The sequence below is a fragment of the Opisthorchis viverrini genome (assembly GCF_000715545.1).
Source record: "Opisthorchis viverrini unplaced genomic scaffold opera_v5_137, whole genome shotgun sequence".
Classification (NCBI taxonomy): Eukaryota; Metazoa; Platyhelminthes; class Trematoda; order Opisthorchiida; family Opisthorchiidae; genus Opisthorchis; species Opisthorchis viverrini.
Genome location: NW_008751790.1, coordinates 92,920 through 104,959, shown reverse-complemented (window position 1 = coordinate 104,959; position 12,040 = coordinate 92,920). Strand labels below are relative to the sequence as shown.

General features: G+C 44.2%; 2 protein-coding genes across 2 annotated transcripts in view; both read left to right on the top strand.

The window, feature by feature from the left end:
- T265_14036 (hypothetical protein) overlaps positions 1 to 2,785 on the top strand; it is a gene marked incomplete at both ends in the record, with an annotated part of 31,403 nt that extends 28,618 nt beyond the window's left edge. The window contains 2 exons of the mRNA XM_009171744.1: positions 348 to 435; positions 2,107 to 2,785. Coding sequence (XP_009170008.1) covers positions 348 to 435; positions 2,107 to 2,783 — 765 coding nt within the window. The remainder of the gene's footprint in view (positions 1 to 347; positions 436 to 2,106) is intronic.
- Positions 2,786 to 10,780: 7,995 nt separating this feature from the next.
- T265_06440 (hypothetical protein) lies at positions 10,781 to 11,341 on the top strand (the record flags this gene model as incomplete). Its single annotated transcript, XM_009171708.1, has 1 exon — positions 10,781 to 11,341. The coding sequence occupies one exon, from the start codon at positions 10,781 to 10,783 to the stop codon at positions 11,339 to 11,341; it is 561 nt and encodes a 186-aa protein (XP_009169972.1).
- Between the last annotated feature and the right edge of the window lie 699 nt (positions 11,342 to 12,040).

Here is a 12,040-nt window from a genome sequence, read left to right as displayed (position 1 = left end):
AGCCAGTCGGCATGTAAAATCCCTTGACTGAAGAAGGCTTGACTCTATATCATTCCTAAGTGAGATTTACTTACATTGTTGATCAGCCGCTTGTAGTCGAACGGTATAGTCTTCAACTACTGGTCTGGAAGTCGCGGGGTTGAATCTCCTCGGATATTTGTGTTGGATGATGATCCCACACAAGTTTCAGACAGCTGTACGGTGCTCAGCCTTTCAGCGTAGATTAACTCCACTTGCAAGACGAACCATAAGATGTATGGAATAGGATTATTTTCCTCCCATACATTGCTCATATAAGAAAAGCAACTTCACCCTTGCCTCTCCCTTGTTCTCTCTCTGTTCGACAGCTAATTTTAGAAGGAACTATTCCTGCCGGATATCCGGACGCTCGTATATGTGTGGACAACATTACCTCTTACACGGAGCCATGCAGTGGTAAGTGGATTTCCGTCTTTTCTTTTTTGAAAGTTGAAACATACCGGTACCGATTTTGGCGTCTAGCCCCTGCCTTAGAGGAAACGACGCCAGTGTACAGTGCTTCCAATATATCGAGATATTCATTACTTGAGTGCGTTAATTGGTTGTATATCTGCTGTCTGTTTATCTACAACCAAGTGCACCAAGTATTGCGTCCTCAGCATCGATGGTTGAACAAGCAAAACTCACCAGCGAGCCAATGTGTTACACACCATGATTGGTCTCTACCACAATCGTTAATTTTTCGTCCGTTCTATTGGATTTCAAACAGTTGAGAAATCGCCATTCGTCATTGATATTGGGACGCTAAGCTACTAAAGATTATTCTAGATCTGACCCGAATTCGGTACGACTGAACTCAACAGTAAAAAATTAGATCAACCTGTTGTTATGAGAATAGGGCGATGGATAGATAACAAATGCCTGAACGATGGCTACGTCGGTCAGTATGAGAGTATTCTAGTACAAGAGCTATTTTGTAACACTCCGTTGCCTGGCGTATTCACCTAGTAGTTGAATCCGTAAAATGATCTTTTGTGCGATGGATACAAACTCATGACTTTTTGTAGTAGTCCAACCTTTCAGGTTGAATATACGGGTGTGTTGGGTGGAACGCGAGTCACGTTTACCTATGCCCATCCAGCGAATCTAAAGTTTATGGTATGTGTAACGCCGATCGAGTACTACGTAGGCGAGAGCCGTGGATGCACTTTTCTGTCCGTGAAACGAGTCCGCAGTTAGTTTCCTCATGACTCTTAGGATTTCGTGTAACACAATGGAATGCACTTTCACCGGCCAAGCTATTGTTGAGTCCTAAACAAACCAATAAAGTCGATTCTTCCTAGGGAAATTCTCAAGACGACCGTACAACACAATAGAAGATAAGCAACAGGTTCAGTTGCCAGTATCAGTATGAATGATATCAAAAAAACAAGGACGTATATTTCGACAATGAGACTTTAAAGTTTATAGCACCACTAAATGTTTAGACCAAATATTGGAGAAATAAGAGTAACATAAAACTTTCGAAAAGTTTAGCAAATTGCCTTGTCCGTTCATTCATAGATTATTCCTTTGTGTTAGACATTATCCACCTAGCATCTATTGTCAACTGTCACTAACCTATCCATTATCGGAAGAAACGGGAAATGCCTATTTCTTTCCATTACAGTTATTGTAGTCTTTTTTATTCCGATAAAATCTTTTTTCACATATGTACACTGTAGCCGTGATTGGACGTATATAGAGGTGAAAATTCGTGCGCCCCATCAGGTGCGCTTCCATCAAGAGTGCACACCCTTCAGAGGGGATGTACTATTCTCATGTTACGCACATGAAGTCAGATTGTCAACCGCCATACGAATGTACTCCTTTTATCTTATAGACTTGTTCGAACGGTCCCCTTCCTTCTTTGATACAATCATTTTAGGTAAATCTACACCACGGTGGTGCAGTTAGACATCATTTTAAGTCCTTAAATACACTTGTATTGATCGGTTTTCCTCGTATGTTTCAATATACTTTTTCGCTACCCGTTTCCCGCATTTTGTTGTCCCTTGAACTCAACGCTTGCCCTTCCTCCGCCACGGTAACTTGTTTCATGTTCTATCTTATCCACCTGCATTTCAGCATTGCAAAAGACTGCGGCCGTGGTTTCGAACCACTGGAGTTGGGCTCAATACTTCGGCATCACCTTCATCACTGCCCTGATCCTTGGACTCACAATTCCGATCGTGTTCCTCGTAATTCTCATCTGGGCCTGTCGTCGACGTCACCACAACATGAATTCTCCATACACGGACAACAAGCTCTTCTCCACGAATCTCTGGTACTATATCGGTGGGAAGGAGATACATGACGACCCGACTGGTTTTCGAGGGGCCTCTAGCCTAATTCGGTCGAATAAGCATTGTAACACTTCATCCGGTGCAGGTACACTGAGGAACAATACGCAGATCGTCCCAGATGTGATGGATTTGCCCGATGTAGTGATTCCTGGAGGTCGGGTGGTGTCGTTCAACTACAGTGGGAATACTTTGGGTCCAGGTGGAACTCTCCGTCACATGTCACAGACTAATAACCAGCTTATGCAATCAACAAACTGTTTCAACACGGGTCTAACCATGGGGACTGTATCCTCACAAAGTTCGGGAACTCCTGCCACCACTGTCGGACGTTCTGGCCCGGATGGAGTACTTCAACCGGATCCAAATTTTAACTTCCAGCAGCAGCAGCAACAACAACAACAACAACAACAAGCCCAGCCAGCCCCGTCCGATCCGATGACAGACATAGTGGACTGCTTGGAGGTAAGTTTGTATTCTCATCTCTCCAGCTTGCAACTACTAGGTAGGTAGCCTGTCATTCCTTCTGAAGTGATTCATTGATGTAAGTGTGTTTAAAGCAAGGATTTTCCACCTGATAGACGAGTTATCCGTGTGGATACATCTTCCTAGTTTCCACAGCTCCCTCAGCGTGATCATCACTGCTAAGATAGTCATTTTTTCGTATAACGCAGGCAGATTTAGTTTTTTTCGGTCACGTCCTTGCAAAACCATTCTCCGGTTTTCATGGTCGATCACCGCTCGTTTTACTTCATTTTTATGCCGGTATATTTATGTTAGTCCACACCTTCCAGTTCTCCTATGCTTTCTCATCAATTTTCACAGCATGTCTTGTTCTTGTATGTTAACTGACCGTGTATCGTATTTTGGTCCTCCTAGTCCCCGGTCAACTCCCAATGCTCATGACACAGTCAGTATCGCCAAACTACCGTGCTGAATCGAACGCTGGCCAATTCCATGACACAATGGCAAGTGATACTGTTATTAGTGTTATTATCTAATGTTAGCAGAACCGTGCCTGTTGATTCGACAGACACGCACTCAATTTCGAATGAACACTTGTCCACGGTCATTCTCGTCGTCTCATTGTTGCTGCATACGATCTCCCTGGTTAACAAACGTTTCTTTCATGGAGAGATTTTCTGTTTATCAGGGAAACCACTCTCTTCCACCAAAGTAATTGATACCAAAACACCATACCACCACATTATTTTTTCAAGGCTCGTCTTCATCGTGGTGTAGCCTGCTTGACATAACCACAGAGTGTTCAAGTTAGGAAAACCCGATAGGAATAGGATACAATCTTCATGTTTAGGAACCCCAGTCAGAGCGGCCTATATCCTACTGCTTGAACCATCCGCTCGATCATGTAACGCGTGGACTCAAGACGCTATTTAAAGGACAGTATCATATATATCATTGGGTTTCCGCTTTCTACACTTCGAATTCCGATCAATGAGATCGGTAAATTCTCAGTTGTAGCCGTCAAGATTTGATCTAAAACTACTGCTATAGACGCTTCGAACAATATTTTAGCCAGGTATTTCTATTATACTGTAACTGCCTTCCAGTAACGGAAAAGAATCTGAATAGCCATCCAATTGGATCAACCTTGTACCTGCCATTGCAGTGAAGATAGACCTTGTTTGAAACTTCGAAACGTTTATGTTTCTGGAGATTCGCGCCCCTTTTCCTGGTTGATAGACTTCTTGGAGAGTAAATTTCGGATGCAATTTGATCGGACTGCAGATGATCCTTACTGCAGCTACCCTTAGTTTCCTTCGCTGAGCAAAGGTTGACTGAGTGGCTGCGTCCCAACTTTTGGTACTCTCCACACACTGATTATGTGTTCTCTTCCCATGAACATTTATCCTTGAAGCACAGTCCACGGCCGGTGAATTGAAATGACATACTGTCGTGATTAGTTGACGTCTGACCTTCCTCATATGGTTTGGGGACCTCTGTTTAGTCTCATAGCGGAAGCTGACTTACATACTTACCTGATGATTATGAATCGTTTCCCGGCAGTCAATTCTACTTCAACCAAAAGCTGTTCCTTGATTTCAAGGGTACTTTCGGACTTCTCAGCCGCTTATGCAACAAAGTATGCTCCAGAATTAACCAGAATTAATTTAATCAGTTACTTCTATTTCCGTACTTATGGGACTGTGAATTTATATCGGGAGCTTTCTAGGAGCTTCCCTGTGAACACTGGCACCCAACAAGGAAGTTTAAGATCGTCATTAATGAAGTACTGGGGTGAATTCTGGATGGTGTTCCGATTTTCCCCGTTCTTCGAATCGCTCCGAGCGAGAACCCTGTTGATCTGGAATGTGCAGACGTTACTGTTCTGCTGAACACGGAGCGCAAGTATTACTAGACAAGCTGAGCAAAGTCGTCCGATACTGGAAGTTGTGATAGACCGAGTCAGTACACAAATCCCGAAGGCCGGAATTATTTTTGCTAATTTGCGCCCATTGAGGTATCGTTAGGTCTCAGAGGATCTGTGTGAGAAACTAAGCTGCGAGTGTTTTGTGGTACGGCTGCGAGCTTTGGCGACCCCTCGGTTGTTCTTGGTAGGCTCTCCATAGGTCCCTTCCCAGTCCCATTTCTCCGTTGTAGTGCCTTATTTGAATAAATTGACATGGTTTTACAGCAGTGGAACACCAGTATTTTTCTATAGTATTTTTGTCAATAATGATCTTGATACTGAGATGACATTCATGGATTCTCACCAATAAGTGGTCCCGTTCAACTCTGTTCTCCCCTTATTGTGTGTCTATATGTTTTTTGCAGAATACCGTAGGCAGTACTGGACAGTATAACACGTACGCCCCATCAATGTTTACAACATCCCAACCACAATATCAACCACAACAGCAGTCAGTTATTCAGCCGCAAGTCACCGTTGGCGCTTTCCAACAGCAACCTGTACAACAACATCAAGTCCAGTCGTATCCGACGCCAGTGGGTCAGCCCCAACAACCCCAGCCAGTTGTTTCACAACAACAGCAAGTACCCTTACAACAACAGGTATTGCCACAACAACCGCAGCAACCTATCCATCAACAGCCGCCACAGCAAGTTCAAGCCACAGGTGTGCAATTCTCACAACCCACGGCAAACCAAGCGCCGCAGCAACAGCAACTAAGCCAGCGGCGTTCCATAATCCAGCCCTTCCAACTTCCGCCACCACAACAACAGCAGCAAACTCAGCAGCACCAGTCTTTTGCTGCCCAGTTGCCGAATCAACCGGTATCCGTCCATCCACAGGTGCAGTCACAGCAACCGCGAGCGTCCGTACCACAACCGCAACCACCCCAACAACAACAACAACAACCTCCAATCCAACAAAATATTTACCATATGGCGACGGGGTCTCCGAATGCCCAGTTCAATACGGCTGCCACACAGCCTGTAAGCACTGCACCTAACACTCAACCTATCGCTGCCGTCACCCCCACCACTCGGGTACCTGCCACCCCTGTGAGTTCACTGCAGTCAGATTCACTCACTGATGCTGACCAACAAGCTGCCATGGCTGCTCTGTTTGCTGCCACTGAAGAAGCTGAGTTGTCTGGGGAGTCAAACTTCGTCGGAAACGGTATACCTGCCAGAGACATAAACGACACTTACATGGATGCCGCCCACCCATCGATCCGTGAAGATCATCCTCCGCCTGGATATGATGAAGCGATCGGCCTGATCTTACCCCGCCCAGCACAAAATGGCGGCAATAATCACCACGTCAGCAACAATGCCCATAACATGTTCATATCACAAAACACAATGGCGAAACCGGCCCTACCGGTTCCAAGCACAGCTTGTACACCACCACCTGCACTTCCACCACGGCGTGTTGTTAACGGAATGGGTCTGGAGGACATAGAAGATCCTCAACCGGGCGCCTGTTTGTCTTTGGCCGAACGTTATGGTCTCCCCGTGGCGGAAATCTAAACGAAAACCAACATCAAACTCGTTTTCGATAGACTTGTTCTTTTTCACTCGCCTCACGAACCTTTTCTTGCTTCTCCCGGAGGATCCCTTGATCTATGCGAAGTAGTTGTCCTTTCTGGCTTTGGCTGTTTCTTTTCATGCTTCTCCGATGTTCCACGGATGGGTGTTTTTTGCCTCCAACAGCTATTCTGTCTTTACTGGTGGTGTTGCAGTCCAGTTGGATAGCAAGTCGTATTAGACTTCCACAAAATTCTTCACCATGTTATCTGAGATTCAGCAATCTCTCGTCCATCACACGTATCTACTGTTGCGCAATCTATGTGTGCTACAAACGTGTCAACTCATGCTCTAGAACATTTTGTGCTTACATGCTGCTAGACCTCCATGTCATTAACCGAAAGCCCTTTCCCTAAACGCACCATATGCAACAATTCACTACCACCCTGACAGGCCCGATCCGGTCAATTCAAGTTTGCTGCATACCGTTATCATTATCATCTGTCGCTCCATTGACAGCTGTCACCGCAGCCTCATTTGTCGTCGTAGTAATTTATTCATTTTACTTTTTCCAATGCTTGTTGTCATCGTCATTTTATGCTTTGCTTCTTATCGTCATTTACCAAAATCATTTTCGTTCAGTTTTGGTTCAGCTTCAAGCCGTACGCGATCGTAGTGTACCAACTTAATTGTTTATTCTAGCCATTTTTATTGCGTGTTGTACGTTTTTACATCCACTTGCCACATGTCTACATTGTGAACCTGCTCTATGCTTCAATACATCTCATCCCTACCACGTGGTCTTTTGTTAGTTAATGTTTGACTACTAAGAAGTATCATAGTAGCGTAGTTAATTTTCGCTGGGGAGTGACTGGCACTCCGTCCTCGATGACTTCAAGCACTTTCGAGGAGGCTTTGTACGGTGAGGCTTTTGGTATTTTTTTGTTCCCAGTCGTTTTATGTTGTTAGGGGAGCTCTTGAATTTCAGGCTGCAGCAGACGGCCTGTGATTTCTTCGTTCAGTTAGGCCATTTGATTACAAGCGTTTAGCCAGCAACCTAGGTGCGTTGGTTTTTGGAGTTAGAGGGCTTTGCCTCAGTGTTGGTGCGATGAGTAATCGTGTGCATATGTTCATAAACATCCTGTGATCCTGGACACCGATCTTTGATCATAGTGTGATGGACAGTTCTGTTGGTTGGGCTGTTGGTCCCTGTCCTGTTTCGTCAACGTTCGCGTTACTTTTTAACTCGGCCTCTCGCCTTCATTCCTTCACTCGTACCTGGATGTGCTCGGACTTCGCACCTTCTGGGTTCCACACGTGAACCTATGTTGATGTGAATTCAGGAGGTCCTGCTTCTTAACTTGTTAATCCGGTAGCCACTTCTACTAGAGTATTCCATCCAAGGCACTGGTCCTTCGTACATAGTCGTACTTAGGTTGGGTCCGTTTGGGTATATCCGCATAGAAACTATCATAGATTATCATGCTTCTTAGTGACCTCTTTCATGTGGTGTCCCCGCGTTTGTGGATTTCTGTGTTTTCAGAGTACCCGCTTCGTGGAGTTAGTGTGGGTTTCAAGGTTACAAAATTATTCGCTTTATACCATCAAGGTGCCTTGCTGTGGTTTGGGGTGGAGCAGTGAGCCCTTTGACTTGCACACGTGCATACATTTCAGACTTTAAAAACAACGTTAGGCAGAATATATAGGACCGGTATCACCCACCAACTTCTCTTCAAGGGATAACTTGATGGAATATAGGAGTATTTAGCCTGTGCGGTTGACAAGTCGTGACTTCCCAACACCAGTTATCTGATACTTCCTATTGCACGAAATCTTGAAGTTTGAAATTCATTCAGGAGTCAGAAGACTAATCTACCATACGCAAAACAAATGGACAACAGTGTCTTTGTTGAAGGAGGTATGATTCTCAACCTCATTGCATGGGTCGCCTGATGCGTTGTTTTTTGGGAATTTCTTTCGCTGAGAGCAATCCTTTGTTCGCGTGTTCGGATTCCTTTCCATCCATTTACACTGTAAATGTCATGCATCGAATGCAGCCAGGTGATCCACGTGAGCTATTGCAACGGTTCCAATCGGCTCGAAGTTATTTTTGAATGAACTAAGGATATGTTTTAACAGCGTAGTTAGATTTGTCAGTTTGTCTGTTTACATTGTAAGAGAAAATGGTTGCAGTTTAACCGCTTATTTCATTTTGGAAGCGATGATGAGGTTTTCTAGTCTGTACCAAGTGAATCTACGGATCTTCGATCAGTGTATTCCTGAAGCAGTACGTTCGGTGTTCAGTTCGAACTGTCTTCTAGCAGAACTAAGATCACCTGGCCATATACGGTTGGCCAATTTGGTGTTCACGTACTCGTGTTCTGTGTCTTGCGTGTGGATGATCCATATTTTTTCCCGAATCCTCTTTCTCGTCTAATCATTCAGATCAGTATTCGAATCTAAAACATCATAATGCCTCGTCAACGATCACTTCAAGCGCAGAATAGACTATCGCCTGTCATGTTTACTGGCCATCCGGCACACCTGTGGGAGACAGATGTGTTTGGTCTGTTGCCAGTAAACCCAAACGGGATCATTTTATCCGACTATCGATGAAACTTCTGGAACGGTAACGCGTATCTAGATGTACTGAAGAAAGTGGTCATCCTTTAGTCTATATGCTTTAAATCCAGAAGCTTCCAAACTGTGCCACAACACTGGGGAGCCAACGGAGTAACAGAGATTTAACTGCACACTGAAACTGATAACCGGTATGCACCTGAATTTTAATGGATGAGGTGGTCACATTTGCGACTGGTCAGCCACGAGAGGCTCCTTGGGCTTATGTGAACCCTAGGTGAATGTAAAGGGATTCTAGACACCAGCCGTCCAATAATGGTCAGCGAACTCGTAATCTTGAAGTCAGTAGTCTGAAACTGCTATCCTACTTTCTCCTGTACTGAAATGCTGGATTTCCCATTATTAATAGACTTACTACTACCTTCTGATGTAGGACCCGATATCTACCGCCCTGTTATCTTGAACCATGTGCATCTGGAGCATTACGGAAGTTATTTTAAGTTCCTCATCCGAATCGTTGATGGCCTTGCTTCCGCTTAGATTAGATTCTCAAGCCACATTCCTCGAGAGTGATTTGCAAATGAAAAATGGTCTGTTCGCAAGACAAAAACACTTAGCGATGTATAAGTGGACAGAGTTCAGACTAGACCCCAGTTAGATATCGGTCCATATCTGGATTCGAGTAAAACCAGTAGGTGGTGGCTGCATTCCACTGTTTGGAGCACCGACACTCGCTTTGATCCTAGCTGTCTACATACCTTCAGAACCGTGTAAATTAGGTTTATTGCACCGCCTCTTTTTGGAAGATAAGATTGGTTTGAAACTACGAGTAACTGCCGACGTANGTAACACTGCGAGTCTCTCCCCGTACGTGTATATATATATATATATATATATATATATATATATATATACCCCACAAGAAAGATTCTTCAGTATTACCACGGCGGACCAATATCCATCCCTCATGAACGACTAGATTTATCTTTTCTTTGGTGTGGTACCTTTTGAGAGGTTAAGTGTGGAACACCCACTTTACATTTATAGTTGGTTTTGCCACTGTCTATCGCAACTTGCTTACTCATGCAGAAAACACCCGACAAACTCGTTCTCTGAGTTTTACTGCCGATAAAAATTGGCTTGGAGTGAACTCGCATTAGATTTCTGTTTTTCCTAAGTGATTTCCACATGATCAGCTTATTTCATATCGACTGTCTTGTAAAACTCTTCGTAGTTCTCTTCATGAAACAAATCTACAAAAGAACACTGTTATCGATTCACTATTTTTTCGGCGAGAGCATAGCTCTTTTCTTCACTTAGTTCCCACAGCCTCAGTAGACCTCAGACCTCAACCGACCAATGTCCTGTGAAGCCAGTGTTTGTTCACTCAGCAGACTCACGCACACTAGACTTTCAGAGGTACTTCTATGTGAAATCGTTATCCAAAAACGGCGAAATATGTCTGGATCAACAACCTCACAACACCTAATGCCCTAACGTTGACTCGATCAACTGAAACAATCTTCATTGAGTTCATATTCTTCGGTCTGCTTGCTATGATACTTCAGATGATCAATCTCGCTGACCAGCGACACCAGGGATAACCAATTTAGCTAAGATTGGTGCCCGAAGATTTTGTTTTACCATAGCTCGACAGCTGTCAACTTACCACTTGGTATTAGCCTACTGGGACTGATCACTCTGTATGACTTTATCCCTTACTGTTGACTGCTTGAACGTAACCGTTGCCCATTAGGTTTTGTTCGCTGGGTGCCTGTGTTACAAAACCGCAGCCTTTTGTTAATTAGTCATCAGCTCATGACTACTCCCTGCATACTTGAACACGTATACACTTTCCTATGTCTCACGTAGCAGCTAACTGCATTTACCGTTCTATATTCTAATGAATTATTTCATCATTTTAGATGGAAATCGATGTGTGTCTTGATCCAAGGACACATGACTCCTTCGATTCAACAGTGTCTCGCTCACACAAACATAAATCTTCCATATGCAGACGTTTCGTGTTCGCCGTTGTTCATCTTACCCACCAGAAACTCAATCCGACCGAATTGGATACACGCCTGAATCCACCGACCCCTCTACAACTTTGCTTTGCAATGCGTCGGTCAATCGATTCATCGATCATTGACAATTACGGTGACCTTTCCGGGGCACGTATACTTAGCTATGACCTGTTATTGTGCCGCAAAAATCCGGCTACTGACACGCATTTGAAAACACAGGATCTTACCTGGTCATTGGTTTTATCCGTTCCGGGACCACACATTCCGCAATTGCTCAGTTCACTGAGTTTTATGACGACTCAGGGCGGTGGGGATGAACTGCTGGGATTGTTGCTTGATTCTACTGGACTGAGCAAATCTGACTGTATATTGTACGTGGATGTGATTGGTGTTTATCGTACATTGTTCGAACTGCCTCTTGACCATTTTGTGGAGAAAAAACCGTTGAAAGCTGATTAACTCTGGACTTTCGTTAAAACTTTGGGAGTGGTTTGTAGTTGCAAATGAGTAAATAGCTTAGTCTCCAGGCCTACGTAGCTGACCTATCGTTTATTCGGTTAACTTGGGAACAGATCCTAATCTACGATGCTTGCAGGTCTTTAGTATCAATGCGCACAACACTGACCGCATAATTTGATCAGGTAAATCCACCCGGAGGAATGGATTTTAAATATTCTCATCAGTAGCTTAGCAGTTTCCAACATAGCAAACATAGCCTAAAAGAAATAAATTGAACCAGAAAAATCACTAGCATGCCAGTTAAGTGGAAGTTCTGATAAATAAGGAAGGATTACAAAAACACGGTTTTGATAGCACCCCTTCTGACAGTTACAGCTATAAAATGTGCAGTAGAGTTATGAAGGTGCTGAAAGTTTACAACAGCTCTCAAACGAGGGTATTACCTAATCTGCTTATTTCCTGGTGACCGCAATTAGTGGGTTAGGATAGACTCAAGGTCTTCATTTGCCCGTTTTGGTGAGACTCGGAGGGGTCAAACAACCGAATTACGATCGCTTCATCTGTTTCCAATCCTCTTTGGCACACGGCACCCGGTAACTCGCCGTGAACGATTCCAGCAGGTTCACCTTGTGGTGTGAGCCGCAATCACACTGGTCACGTATGCGCATGAAGGTCGAAGGGTCATACGATCGAGTTTCG